Below are 22465 nucleotides of genomic sequence, written 5' to 3' on the forward strand. Positions count from 1 at the left end.
TGCTGCTGCTGGCTCTCTCTCTCTCTCTCTCTCTCTCTCTCTCTCTCTCTCTCTCCTCCTCTTCGTTCTTTTATCTTCCCACATCGCTTATTATTTTCGCCTTGCACCTTTTATCGAGTTCCGTGACCTTCAACGAGGGTAATCCCGCGGGGGCTTGGTCTTGAGCTGTGAGCCAGGTCGCACAGTTCACAACTTTTGGTCGTAACATGTGAACTCATCAGGAACTCAATATGGGAGACCAGCAGAGAAATGGTTCTGGAGTCAATTCCACGCCAAGTTCTTTAGCCAACCAGCCCACCATTTCCACCACTTTTGAACGGGACTAACTATGCGTCATCAGCTGAGGGTGTCGAGTGCATAGCTGGACTAGAAGAATGGCGCCTACGCAGTTCCAAACCAACTTTAGATGTTTCGTACTGATTTCATTATTGGTCGAAATGCTCTGAATGGTTCAAGATTTGGAGAGGCAGTTCTCTGTGGGTGGGAACGGTCATATATAAGTCTGATTTAATTTGATTAGATTACATTGGATTCAACTTTATAGCCATTGTGCAGAACACAAGTACAGAGACAACTACTGTAAATTCCGCCGAAAGTCTGCCGAGGTGGGACTCGAGTGTGTGAGAGTGAGTGTGTGTGTGTGTGTGTGTGTGTGTGTGTGTGTGTGTGTGTGTGTGTGTGTGTGTGTGTGTGTGTGTGTGTGTGTGTGTGTGTGTGTGTGTGTGTGTGTGTGCGTGTGCGCGTGCGCGTGCGTGTGCGTGTGCGTGTGTGTGTGTCTGTGTCTGTGTGTGTGTGTGTGTGTGTCTGTGTGTGTGTGTGTGTGTGTGTGTGTGTGTGTGTTTGTGTGTGTGTGTGTGAGAGAGAGAGAGAGAGAGTGTGTGGAGCAGTGACACCCCTCTGCCTTGCATCCTGATAGCTCCGCATCATATGCGTTACGATAACGGCGGGCCGATATTCACCGGTGGCGTTTGACATTTACCGCGGGGGTGCTCTCTAAAGCCAGTCCCATCTCTAACTCAATGGGCTATTCCCACCCAGTGGCTCTTCTCAAAAGGGTACCTTTCCGGCGAGGCGATGGCTTGGAAACGCAGGACAATAGAGACCAGACAAGAGGGGATTCTGATAATGGACAGGTGCATTGTGCTACTCACCTCGCCATTACAGTAGCAGTAGATTATGGACACAAAGAAGCCCTGGAAAGTGGAAAAAAAGAACAAGTAAATAACCTGTGAGTGCAAAGGCAACGCACGGAAGACCAAAGCAGTCATCACTTTTCTCTTTTCTTTTCTTTTCTTTTTTTACGGAGAGAGAGAGAGAAAAAAAAGAATTAAATAAATAGGTAAAAATTCACATGAAGTGCTTTGTTGAAGAGGCATCCTCGGAGGCAAAGTGACCTTTAAAGTTCGGCACTTTCCCCGAACATAGTGAGGGCTCGGAGGGGGGAGATGATGAAAAGCACACAACGCAGAAAATGTTTTTTAGCCTCTTGGCAAATGTCTCACATATTTTTTTTTTGTTATGCGTGTGTGCACGTGTACGCGTGTGCATGTGCCTGTGCATGTGTGTGTGTGTGTGTGTGTGAGTGTGTGTGTGTTAAATGTTCCCTGCACAGCAACCAAATCTCCATGCTCGAGAGGCATAACACATTAGAGGCAATGCAGCTCCATCTGACTACAGCGCACGCTAAATTAGAGCTGAAAGCTTTCACAGAGAGAGCAGGGGAGGGAGAGGAAGAAGGAGACAGTGATTCATTCAGCTCTATTAGGACAACCTCCTTGTAAACCTCAGAGATGTTGTGCGTGTTTGTGTGTGTGTGTGTGTGTGTGTGTGTGTGTGTGTGTGTGTGTGTGTGTGTGTGTGTGTGTGTGTGTGTGTGTGTGTGTGTGTGTGTGAATATCTGTGTGTGTGTGTGTGTGTGTGTGCGTGTGTATGTATACACTGTATGTGTATGTGGTGTGTCTGTATATGTGTCTGTGTGTGTGTGACAGAGTGCGTCTGAGTGTGTCTGTGTGTGTGAGAGAGAGTGAGTGTGTGTGTGTGTGTGTGTGATGAGGAGGCAGATTGCTGTCCCACGGCTGCCTCCACAGGTGGTCTTCCAGGGCGTCACCGTTAGCAGGCTCCCCTGGCTTCACCTCACGCACGGTCTCTCTCGTCTGGCTTGTCTGCATCACAATGTAATTCTTTTTACCATAAAGCTATAATGGCTTTAAACTCACCACAATGGATTTACAGGTAGCTGAAAACATAGCAAGTGTTCACTATCATCACTATCACTATTCATTCTCTACATAGCTTTTGTGTCGTAATAGAGTTACTGATATCACGACTCCGTCCTACATAAAACCATTCTGATTATTTTTTTAGTCTGAAAATTTAAATTTGGGTTCAACAAGCATTTGTTTGCAAATTTTATATAAATTAAATCATAGCCTTAATATAGTATCGTATCGTGCATGCTATGAAAATGACTCCTGAAGCACTTGATAAATATAAGCAAATTATAAAAACTATGTGTCTGGCTGCTAACTTTTTTCCCCATCTACTACCTGCTTTGGCTATATGCCAAATTAGTTAAAAATTATCTTTAACTATCGATATTAACAAATATGAATAATTTCAACATCCTAAAAATTCTTTAGCCATATTGCTCAGTCCTATTCCTACATTGAGCTACAGGACTTTAGAGCTGCAGTCCCTACAAGCCTTTTGAGTTCAATATGTTTGAAGGCTATTTGCCTTTATGGGGATTGGATAGCAGAGACCGACTGGAAGCGAACGGGAGAGTGAGACTGTGAAAGAGACGAGTGGTATCAGAAAATGACTCCAGGCCAGAATCCAAGTCTTTTGTATAAAACCGATGTGGACTGCATCTTTAATTTCGTTGTCTTTCGTCTTCTTGATGTGACTGCTTTGTCCAGTCTGCTTCCCAATTTCATTAAGGAATTACCCGGTCGATTAATTAGTGGACTCATTGATTGTCACGGTCCTCCTCTCTCTACCACCGTAGTTTCCAGCTTTATTTAATTTAGCGTCCCAAGGGAATGTGTCACAAAGTCACAAATCTGGCATAACAGGGTGAGGTGGGGGCTTTAGCGCAACAGGCTACAGCGCCCATAACATGCACGGGTCTGAGTGCCCACGGGGACCCAGGTTCGAGTCCGACCTGCGGTCATTTCCCGATCCCACCCCATCTCTCTCTCCCACTTGCTTCCTGTCTACTCTTCACTGTCCTACGAATAAAGACAAAAAAAGCTCCATGAATATGCTTTAAAAAGACCCAAATCTGGTGTCCCAAGAACAAGAGAGGAGAATAGGAGGAGGAAGAGAAGAAGAGAGGAGGAGCACCTGGAACGAGTTGAAGAAGAGCTCGAAGTACATCCTGACCTCCCATCCCACCCCTTTTCCCGTGTGGGGCATCCCCACGAACACGATGTAGTGAACGCCGAACACCAGCACCAACACCAGCGTCGACTTGGCCAGCTTCCTGTTGGAGGAGGAGACACAAATCAGAGTCAGAATCAGAGCTTTATTGGCCAGGTTTGCGTACACAACAAAGGAATTTGACTCTTTGGTTAACTTTGCTCTCAATGTACAACACTCACACAAATAAAACATAAAAGGATAAAAAAAACAGAACAAAACAGCCCGCTTAACACATGTAATCCACAATGCATTCTGGGAGAGAGAGAGAGAGAGAGAAAAAAAACCTTGAACATTTAACTCCAGCTGCTCAATCACCTAGCAAAGACTCGGCTGTCGTTCTGTGTGGGGAGAAACTACTTGCTAGAAACCGAACTGAACCCACCACAAGCTCTGGGAGATTAGAAAGAAATTGGCGAGGGAAAAAAATGACAACAAAAACAACCTTTTCATCTGAGTGCTTCTCCGCTTATATAAACCATTCATCAACACAGAGTCGGTTATAGATAGGGAGTCCATTTGTTCAGCATGAAAGCCAAAAAGTGCTCTTTTTTTTTTATTGCTGACTGAAGTTACACTCTGTCTGCCTCTATTACCCTGGCACATTTTAAAGCTCTTTCCCTAAACACTGGATGGAAACTCATACGATTGAATCCAACGAGGACGGATTGGGGGAGGAGGGGTGGGTGGGTGCACTGAGAAGACTCTCTTTCTGAGAGGGAGGGGGAAGTGAGTGGAGGCTCTTGTCACCCTCTGAGGAGAGAAGGCTCTCGGGGTGGCTAATGAATGCTTAGCTGAATATATGTGTTTGTGCATATGTGTGTGTGTGTGTGTGTGGTAGGCACAGGCAGCGCTACAGGGCTTGCTCTTGATGGGGTTTCGTCACCTGAATATCGCCACCATCTGAAACTGCATCCCAGAGGACGCACTTTTATTTTGACAGCTTGGGAAATAGCAAAAAAAAAAACAATCTCTCTGCACCTTGTTCGTCTCCATCCCCCAGTACCTACCCTCCACCCCCCCTGCCCACACACACACACACACACACACACACACAACCCTCATACATTCTCATCTCCATGTGTTTCAAAAACACCATTAGCGAGGGAACGGGTGCCCATGGTTCCTCGGAGCGGCGTGTGTGAGATGGTCGGAGAACGAAGCGTAAAGTGACAATGTCCCTGTGCTGAACTGGAAATATGCGCTCGACTGTCGGCTCCACGCATCATCATCATCACACACACACACACACACCAGAGAGAGAGGCCCTCCTGCAGGAGACAACACAAACCGCAGGTCCCATGCCCACACAGTGGTAATCACCGGAGTGTGTGTGTGTGTGTGTGTGGGAGAATGACAGAGAGAAAAAGAGAAGTCGAAGAGAAAATAAAGAGCGGGAGAGAAAGCGTGTCCAAACAATGCATCTGGGTCACCCGCACTTCGAACAATTCCCACCCAAAACTCTCACCAAGGCCAGCTTAGTCACAGACAGGCTGACAGAGGCTGGGAAGGAAGGGGAGTGTTTACTGTGAATTTCACAATCAAACGGACGTGTTTCATCTTCTCTGGAGAATAATGAACTCTGTCTGCCTTGCCCGCCCACCCACTCACTCCACTGCACCATCCGCTTCCATTTTTATACTCGGCCTTATTTTAGACGAGGGTGGAAAAAAAGCCATTTGCAGGTAAATAAAGGTGATTTGTGGCGAGGCAATGTCAGGCATACCTAAACAGGTCCTGCTGTGACCTTGTTGGTGCCGGGCTTGATGGAAAAAAAACTAGCGAACAACAACCAGCGCTCACCTGTACTGCTTCCGGGTGTCGTAGCGGCCGGCGTTGGTCTCGCGGATCTTCGTGGCCAAGACGCGCACGATGTTCACAAACAGGATGAAGTTGAGCTGCGAGACGAGACAAGACAAGAGAAGAGAAGAGAAGAGGAGCGAGCGAGTGAGACAGGAAATGACCTTTCCCTTCAACGACTCTCCTCAAAGAGACGAGACGCCACGGCGGCCGAGGGAAGAGGAAATTCACCTTTTCCCGCTCATACATTAAACATGTTCCAATGGCGTCGGCTTGCGTTTGAAGGAGGGACTCAGTGACAGCCACTCGAGTGTCAGGAATCAAAGACTTCGGAGCAGATCCAAGTGGCTCAGCCAGAATGCCAAGGAGCTCATTAAGATGAATGTATGTTTGGGTCCTAACTTTCTCACGCAAGCCTGCCATCTTCCATGTGCATGCTTGCTGTAACATACATATACAGTTTACACACACACACACACACACACACACACACACACACTCTCAAACAGTTACACATAGATGACTCATGCACATGCGATTAATCCTATAATAATTCCTAACCATGCCATGTTTTGATTTAATTTGGTTTCGTATTTGAGCAGGAAATCACAGAAGTACTTTGAGTATCATCGAGTAATGCGCTGTCTTTGATCTCCGCTCATATCATTTTCAGGTCAAATGAAAGTGCACTATAAATAAAAATAGGGAATGGGGATGAATAATATTGGGCTAAACTTTATATGCAAGTCTACATCTTCCATGCAAGTGCATGCAACATAAATACTGCAATTTCCTGCCTATTCACGGAGGTTTATACTTTGATTTTGCACATTTTCTTCAGCTATGAGGTTAATACACAGCAGCGGACAGAGAGGCTTACACTGATACTGTTATATACAAGCATACTCACACTCCTCTCTCACACTCAAACAAACACACACACACACACACACACAAGTGCATAGACACAGAGGCTTACACAGATACTATTACGTACAAGGATACACTCTCTCTCTCTCTCTCTCTCTCTCTCACACACACACACACACACAGCCAAATGTGTGAGCATACACACACACACACATTCTATGCACGTCTGGTTGAGAAGAGGATGTTCCCTCACTGTGCTGAATCCCCAGACCTTTCCCGGTATCTCATTTCCCAGCTGAGCCCCTGGTCAGCCACTAAGCTCCTACAGAGGGCCCGTCTCACGTGCTGTCCAGTGGGTCACACACACACTATATACATATATACAGAGGGTCCATCTCACATGCTGTCCAGTGGGTCACACAAACACACACACCCTATATACAGATATACAGAGGGTCCGTCTCACGTGCTGTCCAGTGGGTCACACAAACACACACACCCTATATACAGATATACAGAGGGTCCGTCTCACGTGCTGTCCAGTGGGTCACGCACACACACACACTACAGTATATATAGATATACAGAGGGCCCGTTTCAAGTGCTGACCAGTGGGTCACTGCTGGATGGAAAGGTCTACACTGAGGTAGCGACCGTAGAGAGACTATTATGAAGGAGGGGATAAGTGCTTTACACACAAACACACACACACACTCTATACAGACATACAAGGGCATGCACACACACACACACACACACACACACACACACACTATATGCAGACATAGAAGAGCACACACACACACACACACACACACACACACACACACACAATATACAAACAAACAAGGATGAACACCTTCCCCCTCCACACGTAGGAACACATTCACACTAGGTGCATTTCCATCCAACTTCCTAATGCGCATTTTAAAGCACAAAAGATTTTTTTTGTACCTTAAAATAATGTTTCCAAAATTATCAAAGTACATCAACTCGTAATGGGGCGCACTATGTAAGTTTATCCAATTGGGTAGTGAATCTGTAGTTTGATGGAATGAGACCTAAGAAACTACAAAACTGACTTCGATGTCGCAATACATACTTTCATAAAAGCATGCAACATACAGTACTCTACCTCGTCTATGGACATTATTATTTGCTGGACAAACAAATAGCATGCGACAGAGGAAAAGTGATTTAGTGTTGAATAAGGAATTCCAGTTGAAAACACGTAAAATGTGCATAAAACCATTTCATATGCATAGATGTTTGATTCGCTAGAGGGAGGGTTGTTTAACTCTCGATGCGCATACGCTACAGTATAATGCGAATAAAGTTGATGGAAACAGTTTATTCGCACAGCATGAGGTACTGAAGGCCTAACCTTCAGAGAATCTCATTGGTCTTGCACCAGTACATGTAGGTTCTCCGCCGCACGCTCTGCAATTGCCCTAATCTCTGGCACTTCCCCAACATTAGGCTTGAACTCTCTTGCTTGTTCCTGTACAACAAACTGAATACACATATCGGTGCACAGTTGTTTTGCTGACGAAGACAAACGTAGGAAAAGTGTCCCCAAATAATAAGAATCAGCAGCTGTTGGAAATGATGACTAATGTGTAGGCTATTTTATTTAGGCGCATTACCATGGATGCACATCACTAATTTGCATGAGTTGGTTGGAAACGCAACTACTGATACAAACAGAGACATACTAACAGACAAATGCTATACATACCTGCCCCTCTAATAGACACATAAGGAAACTCTCACTCACACACACACACAAACACACACACACACACACACACACACACACACACACACACAGTCTGCTAAACTGATGCACAGGTTTTGTGGAAATGACCAGCCTGAGGCTATACAGGACCTTGGAGGCCATTCTGGTCTACTAATGTTTAACAATAACAAATATGTGTCATGTATTAATGTGTCTGTCTGTATGTATGTTATACTGTATGTTGAATGTTTAATGTAATGTTGGAACCTGTACCAAAGAGCTGTACTGAAAACAAATTCCACCAGCCTGGCTGTGTGGTCATTAAATCAAATCAAATCAAATCAAATCAAATCAAATCAAATCAAATCAAATCAAATCAAATGTCTCCGCGAGCCCAAGGTGTGCTATTAGAGTCCTTTAGGGCTATTAGGGAGATCCTTGTCCTTTAGGGGGGCATAATAAGCCCTGGACGGTGGTTGACCTTTCCTGCTAATGTGGGGATTATCTGGCCACTCCTCCTGTATCCCCCTCCAGCACTCCTGTCCAACAGACATGTGTAACCTGCACAGCAGCTGGCCCCAAGCCTCAGGAGTGTAATGATGATGCCCACACACACACCTTCTGTCCTATACAGCGACACACATCAGGATTAGAGCTGTCTGGAGGCAGAGTGGACCCACAGGGGTGAAGCACCAAACAGCAATTTAAGCAACATTTACACACACACACACACATCTCTCCCTCAGGCTAAGGCACCTTCTGTCCCGCAGTGACACACATCAGGATGTAACTACTGTCAGAGTGAGCCCACAGGGGTGAAGCACCAAACAGCAATTTAGATAACATCACACACACACCAGTGCAGACACAGAAGCAGACAAATACTCTTGTACAAGCACACACACAACTACCCCCCAGAGGCATTAAGATAACTGCGTGTGCCCTTAGGGATGGGACACCAAACCCCAGTGATTATTATCTGACTCCAGAGGCCATCAGGAGCTGCCCACAGACAGTCTCTCACAGCAACATTACGCAACACTTTTTCCCACAGGCACCGAGGCATCTGGGATTTGTAGTACTTTAAAATTAATTTTGTTGTTAAATGTGGTCGTGAAAAGGATTGCTAAATACACCTGTTGTTGTCATGAGTTGACTGGGTATCTGGGAATTGTGGTACTTTTAAATTTGTTTCGCTGGTCTGTGTGTTCGTGTTGTTTAAAAGATTGATGAACACACCTGTTCTCGACCAGGTTGCCGGAATACTTTCAAATTAATTTTGTTGGTATACCTGGACGGACGTGTAAAGGATCATTAAACAGACCTGTTGCTCTCATGAGTAAGCCATGTGAAACGCTAGGTAGATCAGTAGGTTAAAGGGATCATCCGAGTGAAATGCACTTTAGATAAATTTTTCGGACTATTGGGAGTACATATGTTGAGTTGACACCAAAATCATGTCATTCGGATGTATTTTGAGAAAGTTCAAGGTCACGTTTTTAGCCAAAACTCGTTAGCCTGGAAGTGACCCGGGCATGTCCTTTCGCCGCTACAAAACGCTATTTTTATACCTCCTCTACTGTTCCAAACGACACTAGACTTACGTGGTAGTGAGTAGAGAGTCCCTAAAGCCAAACCGAAGTATCCCCATGTCTTTATGTGGTCGGATAGAGAGTCCAGAATGAATTTAATCGAGTCCGTACCTTTCCGGAAACATGATTTTGGTGTCAACTCAACGTATGTAGGCTACTCCCAATAGTCCGAAAAATTGATCTAAAGTGCATTTCACTCCGGATTATCCCTTTAAGCAAGCCTACCCCTCAAATGGATACAGGACAACAGTGTCAGTTACATGACTACAAAACAAGTACTCATTATGGTACAACTGAAAGAACCATCCCACCCCTATGAACAATTATATTACTTTGATTGGTCAAAATGATTGAAATGTTCCACCGCCATGAAAAATTATATTGCCTTGATTGGTCAGGATGACCTGAAACATCCCAGCCCCTGTGAAGAATTATACTGCCTGAATTGGTCAGAAGGCTTGAAACGTTCCTAGGATACGTCAGACATTGATAAGCTTTGCGTCATGCTCAGGAAGTGGAAGATGAGTCAGGCCCAATCAAGAGGGTAAGTGCAGGTAGGGAGTGAGTGAAGGTGAGAGTGCTGCAGGTGTGAGCGCGGAGGTGTGACTGGACGAGGTGTGAGCGCTGCTCTCGGGGGAACTCTCTGGGCAGGTGAGGGGGCCTGTGGCTGAGATCCCAGCTCCCCTTTCTGCACACACACACACACACGTCCCTAGGGATCGACCAATCAGCAGTGATGCCAGGGAGAGGGACACTCTGCCAGTGACAGCAGTGGACAGCAGCTGACCGCAGGGAGCCCCGGCGGGCACCAGGGCTCCGCTCCGCTCCGTTGGCAGGGCTTGGCACCAGACGTTTATGCCAGAATCATTATCCCCTCCAGGCGTCAAGGCACTCAGCATCACAGAGCTCAGCAGGAATAATAATATTCTTTGGCCTAAGAAGCGTCATTATGCTGCTATTTTTAATCGTTAATGAAGCAGTTTATACAGTCCGCAAAAAGTTAATACCCGAGTCAAATTTTGCCTCCACTTCCGTGTGTAATTAAGGCTTTCATGTGTGTTTCTTTTTTGGCCATTCTGAGTCGCAACTGTCGGAAAAATTGCAAAGCTGCACGCAGAGTCGGAGCTCTCTGTGTTCCATTTGTGCTTGTAGCCCCAGACAGACAGTTGCTCAGACTGGCGCATTTGTCCAGACTCAACGCAGCCCTCCTGGTGTGTGGCGTGCCAACACGTTGGCACATTTCACAGAGAGGCCTTCCTCTGAGCTGCAGAGTGTTAGGAATGCAGAGAGTGTTTTTTTTTAACATACAAAAAGAGTAGCTGTGTGCACACCCACCTTCTGGCAGGTGCAGGACAAATGGAACTAGCTTGAATGAAAAGAATGTAACGTCCACAACACTGCTTTTAGCTCCCATTTAATGTTTTAAAAAAACAAGCAACGTTTCGACCACAGGCATGATGAAGACCCAGTAAGGTCGAAACGTTGCTTTTTAAAATCTTAAATGGGAGCTAAAAGCAGTGTTGCGGACATGACATTCTTTTCATTGTAAAACATTCCTCTCACCCGTGGAACAATAACATAACATCCGTGCTACTTTTTTGTGTGACCAAAAACGCAGCCATTTCTATGGCTTGCGAGTTCTCTAAGGCACAGTGTCACGCTGCAGTGAGCTGTACAAGTCTGTCATATTCTCTCTGGCTGCCCTGCATGGCTCTTCATTTCCGTCGTTCCACCTCACCTGTGCCACCGGTGTGAACGGAGGAGCTCGGCAGTCAGGTCACCGCGTGCTGTCAGCCCCAAGGTGGCTTAAGACAGACTCATTACGCCCCAGCCAGGGCTATGCATACTAATACAGCGACGCGTCTGACAAGGAGCCCCAACCTGCGAGCAGATAAAGATGACGTGCTGAAGCTAATTGTAAGGCTTTGTGCTATTCCACGCCAGCGACTTCATCAAAGTTTCAGTAAGTCAAACTATAACATTATCTGTATTATATAATATCATACTGATACATATATATACTTATATATGTTTATATATATATATATATATATATATATATATATATATATATATATACTGTATATTATTCATTCTTTATTTTCATTAGGTTATTGCTTGAAATGATATTGTTCATTGATAATATTGCTATTCTCCCTATTTTTGGTAATTATTCACTGTTAATTAATTTGTCATGTTTTTCTTTTTTATTTGTATGTCGCTTTGGACAAAGGTGTCTGCTAAATAGCAATAACCATAACTATAACCATAACCCAATGCAGTGTTCATTCTCTGTCAAAAACAACTTTGCAGTTTGCTACAGCAGTGCAGCTACATAAGAAGAGCTCTTTTCCAACACACTCTATCCTCCATTTTCAATTAATTTTTTGTTGTTGTTGTTTGTTTTCCAAGTAATCCTTACTCAAAACAATTGATCAAAACAATACAATTACGTTTTTATTGGTATTACCTGAAATACGCCATTAAATAACATGACTTATTCTTGTTTTCAAAAATGGATTCATAGGGTTTTTGGAAAAGAGCTTTTCATATGTAGCTATCTTCATATGTATCCAGGAGTGCTCTGAGTCAATTGCGTAAGATGGATGTGTCTGACACTATGCAGCTGCTCTCCTTCATGGCCGAATGAAATTGAAGAAAAGGAACAGAGAAGAGGTCAGGGCGCTGTTTGCTGTCTGCGATGAGAGAGACTAACGTGATGAGGAGAGCGAAGAGACAGCCTGTTACTCCAGACTCTGAGCACACCACCAGACACTGGGCAGCGGAGCCAAAATGCTACAGGTGGTAGGCTACATCAGCCTGTCAAAGGGGACACATTCCCCATTGATCACAGCCCCTCCAATTAGGTGCTATGTCATTGTTCCGACTCTCCGTAATTCCCACAAATCGATAGTTCGATGAATGCCCAATCCCATTGGTCCAACAGCCTGTTAGCCCAACAACACAAAGCCCATAGCTCCAACATACCATTGGGACGACCATACACCAGTCTCTGTCACCCGGGGCCATCTCATTTCATTTCATTCATTTAGGCAGTGGTGGATAGAGTACTGAAAATCTATACTCAAATGATAGTATTCCCTTAAAAATTGACTCAAAAGTGAAACATACTCAAGCAAGTATGTAGTTAATAAAGTACACAAAGCACAAGTCCATTTTTTACATTTTTAACTTATGCAAAATAGCCAATGTTTGTACGGCCAAAGATGAATTTCCACAGCAGTGATAAAGACTTCTATTCCATTCTTTGTTATCCCTCTAGGCTTTATAAGTTTTGCTTACAGTATTTTTATATTTAGCCAGATATGACTAGCCTGACAGGGTTTTGCTCAACACACCTTTGTCCTCCGCCTTCGAGTGAGTACTGTGATCTGCAGTAAGTTAAGTCGGCAAGCTTAGATTTTTGCTACCCTATACCCTAGAGCTAACTTGCAATGCAACTTGCATAGGTAATTTTCGATAAGCAGTCGGATCTCCTTATATGGGCAAAGATGGAGAGATATCAGATGCAGAGATATCACCCATCACATCAGTACTTTCTCACTCACCACAGCAAGGACAATCTCTGCACCCAAGTAGCAGTACTCACTTATAAAACTATAGGGGAGATGGTTAATAACCCAGTTTCATAAAACGACGGCGTGTTCCTTTAATTCTATTACAAGGGCATTGTTCCATTGTCCCCGGAGATCCAACTCGGGGTTAAGTGCCTTGCTCAAAGGCGGGTATTGATGCCCCAAGTTGTATAGCTACTGCAAGCTAGCCCCAACCTGCACTCTGGGTGCTGCATAAAAAAAATATCCTGAGTGTTTTTATGATGGGGTAGTGAGCGCTGTGAACCCTGAACTTCGTAGGATTTGTAAAGAAGAGAATAAAATGGACGCTGCTAGTGCAAAAAAAAAAAACAGGTGGACACAGAGATGGCCAGACAAGGCTACACTTCCATTGATGATTCAGAAAAGGCTCCACTAACTGGCTAATGACCAGATGATTGTGAAAAGGCAAGAACAAATAATGGCCTTTGGTTGACATCAGTTCAGCCTTGAGAATTCTCACGAGCCTCTCGCTGCTTCTGTCAGCTGATGGTATTTGCTAATAATGCTTGCGCCGTCACATGGACAAAACCATGCTAAAAGCATCATATGAAAAGAACATAAAACATATGGACAAAGAAGCCTTGCCCAATTACACCAATTATCATAGCCATTCACCTTCATGGGAATAACAGGCTGGTCAGTACCATTCATTAGCACTCCCACGGAGGACATCATAGGGGTTAGCACGAGAAACCCAATGACCCATACATCATACGGCTCCATTTTGTTACGAGTCGGGTCAACGAGTTCAGCTGTGCCTTGTTTTTAGTCTTTTAGCTCTTCTCAGTGAGGACTGAGTCAAGGACTGAAACCTTTTGCACAGCACCGTTGCATATTTTTTGTATCTTTGCACATTTCTTGTACTTTTGCACTTTTTTTGCACCTTTTGGACATTTGTCTGTAGAGCCCTGTATATGTATAAAAGGTGTTTTGAATCCTGACTTTTTAGTCCTCTGTATGCAAGTACTGTACTTTCTGACTGTTGATATTTGTAGTCACATGAAAAAGCAGAGCTCCACATGAAATTGCCTTATATAAGATAAGGTAAGCCATACATTATTTATCCCACAGGATTTGACATCAGAACAGCACATAAAGGTAAAAAAGATAAGTCACATGACTCACATCAGTCATCAGCCACATCACTGCGGCAAAGAGGGGAAGACTTATCTAATGTAACGGTCAATGGTAGGAATGACCATCTGTATCTCTCAGAAGAACATCTGGAGGAGATTAGCTTGCCACCGAAGATACTCTTCAGCTCAACCAGCCAGTCATTTATTGTTTAAGATGCTCAACAGCTTTTGAAGCATCTTTCTCTCTGCCACCAATATGTCCAACAGAATTCCATCCCCCAGGAGCACCGCTGAGGGGGACTTAGGACAATTCTAAGGGCCCAGCACTGACAGGGGGCCCCCAGAGAATTTTGTAATTCTTAATTAGTCAGTCTGTTAGCATCCTTCACTTTCATGCCACAAACCCCTAGCACACCACCACACAAAGAAAACCCAGACACTTCAGATACGACAGACTGAAAGAACATCTGCAGCATGTTGTTGCGGATGTTGAAGGATCTTAATGAGAACTGAAGAGTTAATTCGTGTGGCATCTGCTGCACACTAATTAAAACCTCCACCGTGGTCAATGGAACTGGCTACACAAGATGTGATAGCGGTGTGTACATTAAAAAAACAATAACCAAAAAACAGACCAGTCCTCTAAAACTATTTTTACACGTTGCGAATGGAATGCTTCAGTTATGCACCAGGCGTAGCCTCCCTGTTAGTCGCCGTATGTAGTGAATGCGTATGACGTAAAGCCGGCTTTGTCCTTTCTTGGAGCATCTCAGTGTTTTTAGACCACTCCAATCTGTCATCTAAGTGCACTTCAATGTATTTATGAGTGTACTACCTCTACATCTACTTTGTTGATGGAGACAGGGGTCAAACTGCTTTTCCCTCCGGAAGTCCACTACCAGCTCTCTCAATATGTAGTTATATACAGTATACGCGCGCGCGCACGCGCGCACACACACACACACACACACACACACACACACACACACACACACACACACACACACACACACACACACACACACACACACACACACACACACACACACTGACTGTACTACATATATTCTGTATATCATGTTAAACCCACATCTTATACTTGGCTCTATCATAGGCTTGAAATAATCAGAATCTCCCGTCAGAGCAGGGAGATATCCAATCAGGACAAAGATCTGTCTATCAATCAAGGAGGAGATGTCCAACCAATCAAGACAGCAATCTACCTGTCAATCATGTTCCCAGACAGCATACCTGCAGTGGCCCAGGGGAGGGACTCTCGGGTTGGGTAGGCTGACAAGTCGAGAGGAACATTTGATTGTCTGCTTCACTGCTTCACTGCCTCACTTTCCACCTTAAGCTGGTGGGTGGTGAGCGCTTGAGCGTAAAATGGCTGCTGTGCCTCATTCAGGTGGGTGCTACTTATTGGTGGTGGTTAGTGAGGTTCCCCCTTTACTCGCACTTTGGGTGCCTTGATGAAGTGATATATAAATGTTATATATGTTATATATATATGTTATAAATGTACATTTAAGCAGTAGGCCTAATCCCCGAGAGATTTTAGAACAGCTAAGGGGTGTTGTTAGGCACAACGCGAAGATTTTAGCAGTTCTAAAATCAGTGCAAACTACAGACTCGAGTGGTTTATTGCTTTTCTAAAATAGTTACTACATGTACGTCGATCTAGCAAGATTTCAGGAAACAAAGGGACAGCAACGAACATTTTTACGATATATTCATAGATCATAATTTTTCCGCCAATAAATATATTTCCTCCATATGAATGGTTGCCATGCAACATCGATACACAGCTACTCTAACTTTTGTGCAAGTTGTGGTAGCGCATTAGTCTGGTTTTCACCATACTAAGCTCAATCTTTTAAGATTGAACATTAGTCTGGGGAAGCTGCGCTTTGATTCTACTGCAAAAGAGGCGTGATTATGGGCATCGTTCAAATGACTCCGTACGCAACTGCCACGAGCGGGGCTAGTTGGTAAATTAAACTTTTAGCCTACCATAGCCGGTCCGTAGAATCGCAAACATGTCCTTCTGCTGTATGAACTGTTCCAGGGCAAGTTTTTGTTCTGTTTTCAAAGAAACTTGCCTTTAACATCTTCCAAAACAGAAGTGACAGCAGCTGCTGCTTTCGTTTCGTTGCTGCTTAAGTTTCGTTATCGTCACGTCACCGGCCAATAGCGTGCCAGGACTAGAGTATGGCCGTTTCTGATTGGAGCCAAAGATTCTGGCAGTGAAACCATGGAGGTATTATAAGAACTGGAGAAAGTGAACAAGTCCCGCCCCCATTCATTTGCTCTGGGTTTTCAAGCCTCAAGGACTATCTACTTACTCCGATGGCAGTAAGAATAGGAACCTGGTAGATCCATTTGACATTCCCTGCACTTAGCTCCCAGCATCTGCAGAGAATGAGAGAGAGAAAGAGAGAGAGAGAGAGAGAGTGGGGGGAGAGAGAGAGAAAGAGAGAGAATGAGAGCGAGAGAGTGAGAGAGAGAGAGAAGAAAAAAGAGTGACAGAAGGGGAATGGAGGGAATGAAAGATGAATAGAAAGAGAGAAAACAGACAGTTAACAAGTTGTTCCCCACCTGAGGGTGTAAATCAAAACCAAAAAGTGCTACTGCAGTATTTCTTTCTCATTATTGACACTGTGATGGTGAGGGGGTATTTTGCACACAACACTGGCTTCTGTAATAACTGTGAAATGTACAAGTCTTTAGGAAGGACCATGCTGCTATTCTAAATTAGAGATCGCTGGATATTTCAGTAAAAATGAAGAAAAAATCATTCTGCAATAAACGTCTGTTCGATTAAACTTATTCACTCGTGAAACGGTTACTGTGAGAGAACCTCATTCAGTGAATGACACGTAATGAAGTCCAAAGTAGTAGTCTACAGTAATTTATCTTTTAATGGCTGTAAAACCACCGAGAGCGTGTCATCACCGACAGGGTCTTGAGTGGGCTGATAGTCCTACAACCAGCAATTATGTACACAGCAGAAGGGGTAAGCACACATATCCTGAGGAATTAAATACCGTTTACCATATTCAAGTTGTCAGTTGAAGGAGGGCCAGGGAAGATATGCTGTTACATTTAACATACAGAGCGTCAAGAACAAAGTTTGGCCACTTAAATTTGGCATGAAAAAAAGGCATGGGTGGATGCATTCTGACTTAATTCAAAACTAAGTAGAGATTGTTGAGGCGTTCTCTTTTTCACAATTAGGGTAGTTTTACAATCAGGTGCTTGACACTATTCACAAGAATGTCAAAATATGTGATTATGTTGGATAATCAGTTATTAATGACTAGACTTACCAGCACCTAGACAATTGGAGAAGAAGTCCAAAAATGCAATTTGTTGGCATACAACATATTTTCAGTCATTTTCATCCTCAAATTGACATTTAATTTGAACTTGACCACACTAGGACAATCTGTAATATATTAAAGTTGTGATGTTGAAAGAAGCACAGAAATATCTAGAATTTTTTTCCAGAAATACATGGCATTATACATTCGTGCTTTGCTGAAATAACTTGTGTATCATATTGCAGGTAAGCAAATATTTATTCACTGTTCACCCTCAGTACTGCAGGAAGTGAATACATCCATATAAGGGTGTGCTCCATTTAAGGTTCCATGACCCTCCAGCAATAATAAGTCGTTACAGGAGATTAGAGTCATCATGACCATATTTAGTTCTGTGTCATATGCTAGACACACATGGACACGTTAGACAAACAAGGGAAATGATACTGTAATCAGCTGGAGAGTGGGATAGAGGCATTCACTCATAATGACCTCTACTGAACAAAGACAAAGTGCACAAGATCATTTCTAGGTACAGTAGATGTACTGTACCTGGCCCATCATGCTCTCTCTCTCTCTCTCTCTCTGTCTGTCTGTCTGCCCTACAATTTGATGAGCTACACTGTAACAGAGTGTTCTCTTCTCTCCACCACAAATACACATACACACACACACACACACACACACACACACACACACACACATACACACACACACACAGGCACAGACAAACAGACAGAGACACACACACACACACACACACACACACACACACACACACACACACACACACACACAAACATTCACACAAACATTCACACAAACACATAGGCTACTGTACACACACACATGCGCGCGTGCACACACACACACACACACACACACACACACACACACACACACACACACACAGGCACAGACACTCACAGACATGCACAAACACACAGAAAACACAAAATCCCCAGAAACAGCAGAGCCTGAGACGGGCTTCGTCCTTCCTCAGAAGCCGAGGGGTCCGTAAATAGGAATCGGAGGTTCTTACCGAGCATCTGCCAGCGTTGCCCTGACAACTGCCCATGCGGACACGAAGACGGCGGGCACACCTGCAATCAGAGGGGAATGCAGTAAGATCTAGATGGCAGAGGTGTGTGAGAGAGTGTGCCCGCGCAGAGAGTGCAGAGACGGACAGATGGATGGATGGGTGGATGGATGGATGGATGTCAGACAGATGGATGAGTGTGAGGGTCACATAGTGCCAGCAAGCTCCAAAAATAACACAGTTTCTCATGCCATTTAGAAGCTGCATAGGCTCACATCCCACTCCTGAACCCCTAACGCAAGGAGGAGAGGAGAGGAGAGGAGAAGGGAGGAGAGGAGGAGAGAGGAGAGGAGGAGAGGAGAGGAGAGGAAAGGAGGGGAGGAGAGGAGGGGAGAGAGAAAAGGAGAGAAGAGAAGAGGGCACATAGAAAGTTACAGAGAACAAAAACAATTGTTCGCAAAGTCAAACATGAAATACGGTGCAACATGGCACACACATGAAAAACAAAAATGAACAAAACATGACAATGAATTAATAAATATGAAAGCATGAATAATATAACAAAGAACTTCACTACAGAAACTCATAATCCAACAAAGACAGACAATTCTAAAGGATAAATAAATACACAAACAAATAAATAAATAAATGCAAAATAAATGAATAAATCCTGAACAAACAGAGCAACTAAACAAATCATTTCAGTTACTTCAGCTTCTTTCATGTGAGCGTCTGTCTTCTGAATTCTATTGAATGGGTGCCACTCAACCCAGTTGCAAGTAAATAAAATGGATTTATTTCCCCCCATAATTGCTCATTTTGTTGAGCTGTGATGCTATTTTTGAAGAAATTTATGCATGTCATGCGTGTAAATGTTTATCTTTTTAGCGGGGCTGTCGTTTTTGTGTCGTGCCCACACTGTCGTGACTGGCCGTGACGGAGCGCGTCTGGTCCGAGAGCGCGGAGGAAAGTTATTAAATTTAATTGTGTGATTTGCACTTCAAAGGTCCGGGGGCTCCTTCAACACTGGAGTCAGAGCATCAAAAACAGTGACAGTACACACACACAAACACAGTCCTGACAGCGTAATGCAAACAAGATCTCCCTCCCCTTCTCTCCCTCTCCCTCTCCTTCTCTCCCTCTCTTTCTCTCTCCCCTTCACTTCCTCTCTCTCTCTTCTTCCCCATCTCCCCCCTCCCTATCTCTTACCCCCTCTCTCTCTTCCTCCCCATCTCTCCCCGCTCTCTCTGTCTCTGTCTCTCGGTCTCTCCCTCCCCTTCTCTTCCCCTCTCTCTCTTCCTCCCCATCTCTTCCCCTTCTCTCTCTCTCCACCCCTCTCTCTCTCCCTCCCCTTCCCTTCCTCTCTCTCTCCCTCCATCCCTCCCTGCCTCGCTCTCAAGCACAGCGGTAAAAATAAACAAGCGAAGTTACCCTGTGCCACGAGTGTCAAGCGGTAGGAAAAGTGCAAGCCGCAAGAATGCCATCGTTACGTGAGCATGCCTGCCCCCCCCCCCCCACGGATCTTGTTACGGAGCGAGCGCCCGGGCTATCAGGATCCTGTTAATGGGCCGCATTTCAATGATTTCAATCCTGATCTGTTTGCGTCTTGTCTCGTCTTGTCTCTTGCAGGCCAAGGCCGCGTTCTCGCCGCGTTCTCGCCGCCAGCCACAGGTTGTTAAAAGGCTCAGACGGGGGCCGACGCGGAGGGCCTGATTGCCGGCGGAGGAACCGCGTGGGAGAACCGCCATCGTTTGTGTGTGTGTGTGTGTGTGTGTGTGTGTGTGTGTGTGAGGAGCTGAACTGGGGCATTGAGTGAACAAATGTCAGCCAATTTGTTCATCCCACGTGTCCAACCACAAAACGCCTACTTGCCCCCCCCCGGGAGAGGGAAAGACAGTATTCAGTGGTGAGAGAGACACCATATACTGGGCACGCCACGCACACACACACACACACACACACACACACACACACACACACACACACACAAGCACACACAGACAGGGGAGAGGGGAAGAAATACACTGGGCTGATGGGGCTGTGGGATACTGAGCCAAGCATCTCCGCACGGAATATCTCTCACATGTACTCACACACACACACACATATGCGCGCACACACACACATGCACGCATGCAGACACACACAAACTTACACACTCACTCACTTAACTTTCTCTCTCACACACATCTATAGAAGAAAGCTGGCCAAGTCTTTGAATCAAAGAAGAGGAAAGTATGGACTTCCACTAGCAAGCAGCAGCATTAGTTATTATGGTGTTGTGTGCACAGTGAAGCTCCACACAGAATATCACTCACATGTACACACACACACACACACACACACACACACACACACACACACACACACACACACACACACACACACAGAGACCCCGCTCCAACACACACACACACACACACACACACACACACAAACTCACTCACTCACTCTCTCACTTACTCTCTCTCACCAACACATATAGAAAAAAGCTGGCCAACTCTTTGAATCATGAAAGAAGGAAATATGGACTTCCAATAGCAGTAGTTATTATGGTGGTGTGTGTGCATAGTGAAGTTATGTGCATTTGCAAACTGCCTCCCTAGACTTGGCGTGTGTGTGAAGTGAACTGCCATGTTCACACCCCCCTCTGAGTGTGCCACACACACACACACACACACACACACACACACACACACACACAGATGTCTCTGAGGGTCTGTGGGTTGGGTATTAATTGCTGTTTTCGTTTGCCACAGCATGAATAGTTAAAGTGTGAGTGAGCTTGGGTTAGCGTCCTCGCACCCACACATTAGCATTCAACACAATACACAGAGGCGCACAGTACAAACACACACACACACACACACACACACACACACACACACACACAATGCACAATAGATACACATTCTGCTATATTTAAAAAAAAGCATTCACACAATCACACACACATACACACACATACGCTTACACATAAGCACAATGCAACACTGATGCATACAGACAGACACTGTACACACACAAACACACACACACACACACACACACACACGCACGCACGCACGCACGCACGCACGCACGCACGCACAAACACACACAAACACACACACACACACACACACACCATCTCCATTCAATTTCTAACAAATACAGACTGCAAAAATAGATCTCCTGATGCCCCAGTCAAATATACGCATCAGTCAGAGCTTGCAGGTATGTCTCCCAGATGCTCAGGGCTGGGTGGGCACTGAAGGGAGAGTGACTGGTCAGCACCCAATCACCGCTGGTAACCAGCAGTGGAGGGCAGTTGGTGAGCTAACTTGCTAACTTTAGATAGTTGCTCACACAGCATTTCAGACATGTGTTGGATGGAATTACAATAACAGCTTTTTTCAAAAATGATATACAGTGTCTATTTCACAAAATCCAAGCATAAAAAAAGCCAAACAAATGAGGTTTATCTGCAATTACGGACCATCTTCAGAACTATGGGTGCAATGAAATCTTGATTATTTTGAGAACCATTTTGCTCACTAGCATAACGCAATTTGATTGGCTGCCGCTTGAAAAAGTTGATAATTTCTCAACTTTTGGCTCAAGCAATGCGGGCAAAGCGACCCCACACTCCCACAATTCTGTTCAGCAAAGCGTCAGCTCATGAGATGTAACATGAGAAGCATCAACGTCGAAGCCTCCACTGCATACGTGTGGCTAGGGCGTGAGCTAGACTGGACCTAGCCTAGGTCAGTGCCTAGGGGGTAGAGGACCTCAGTCAAGGGAAGAAAGGATATACTGTATCTGTTTACCATGTTACAAACGAAATCATTAGATATTCTAATGTAATGTTTACTGTTGTCCTTGTCAAGTCATTTAGGATAAAAGCTAAGTGTGCTAAGATTAGCTCGCTTGATCTTGACTTTCAGTATGAATACAGACTGTGAAAGCGGGGCCTCACGATCAATCTGGCTTTTTGGACTTTAAACAGGA

General features: G+C 44.7%; 1 protein-coding gene across 1 annotated transcript in view; it reads right to left on the reverse strand.

Annotated features, from left to right (window-relative positions):
• pth2rb (parathyroid hormone 2 receptor b) overlaps positions 1-22465 on the reverse strand; it is a 38416-nt gene that overhangs the window by 2568 nt on the left and 13383 nt on the right. Inside the window, exons 8-12 of the mRNA XM_062527572.1 lie at positions 18479-18539; positions 16459-16525; positions 5224-5318; positions 3346-3484; positions 1152-1193 (exon numbers count right to left, since the gene is read on the reverse strand). Of these exons, the coding sequence (XP_062383556.1) occupies positions 1152-1193; positions 3346-3484; positions 5224-5318; positions 16459-16525; positions 18479-18539 (404 nt within the window). The remainder of the gene's footprint in view (positions 1-1151; positions 1194-3345; positions 3485-5223; positions 5319-16458; positions 16526-18478; positions 18540-22465) is intronic.

Source organism: Sardina pilchardus, chromosome 23 (assembly GCF_963854185.1).
Source record: "Sardina pilchardus chromosome 23, fSarPil1.1, whole genome shotgun sequence".
NCBI classification, from domain to species: Eukaryota; Metazoa; Chordata; class Actinopteri; order Clupeiformes; family Clupeidae; genus Sardina; species Sardina pilchardus.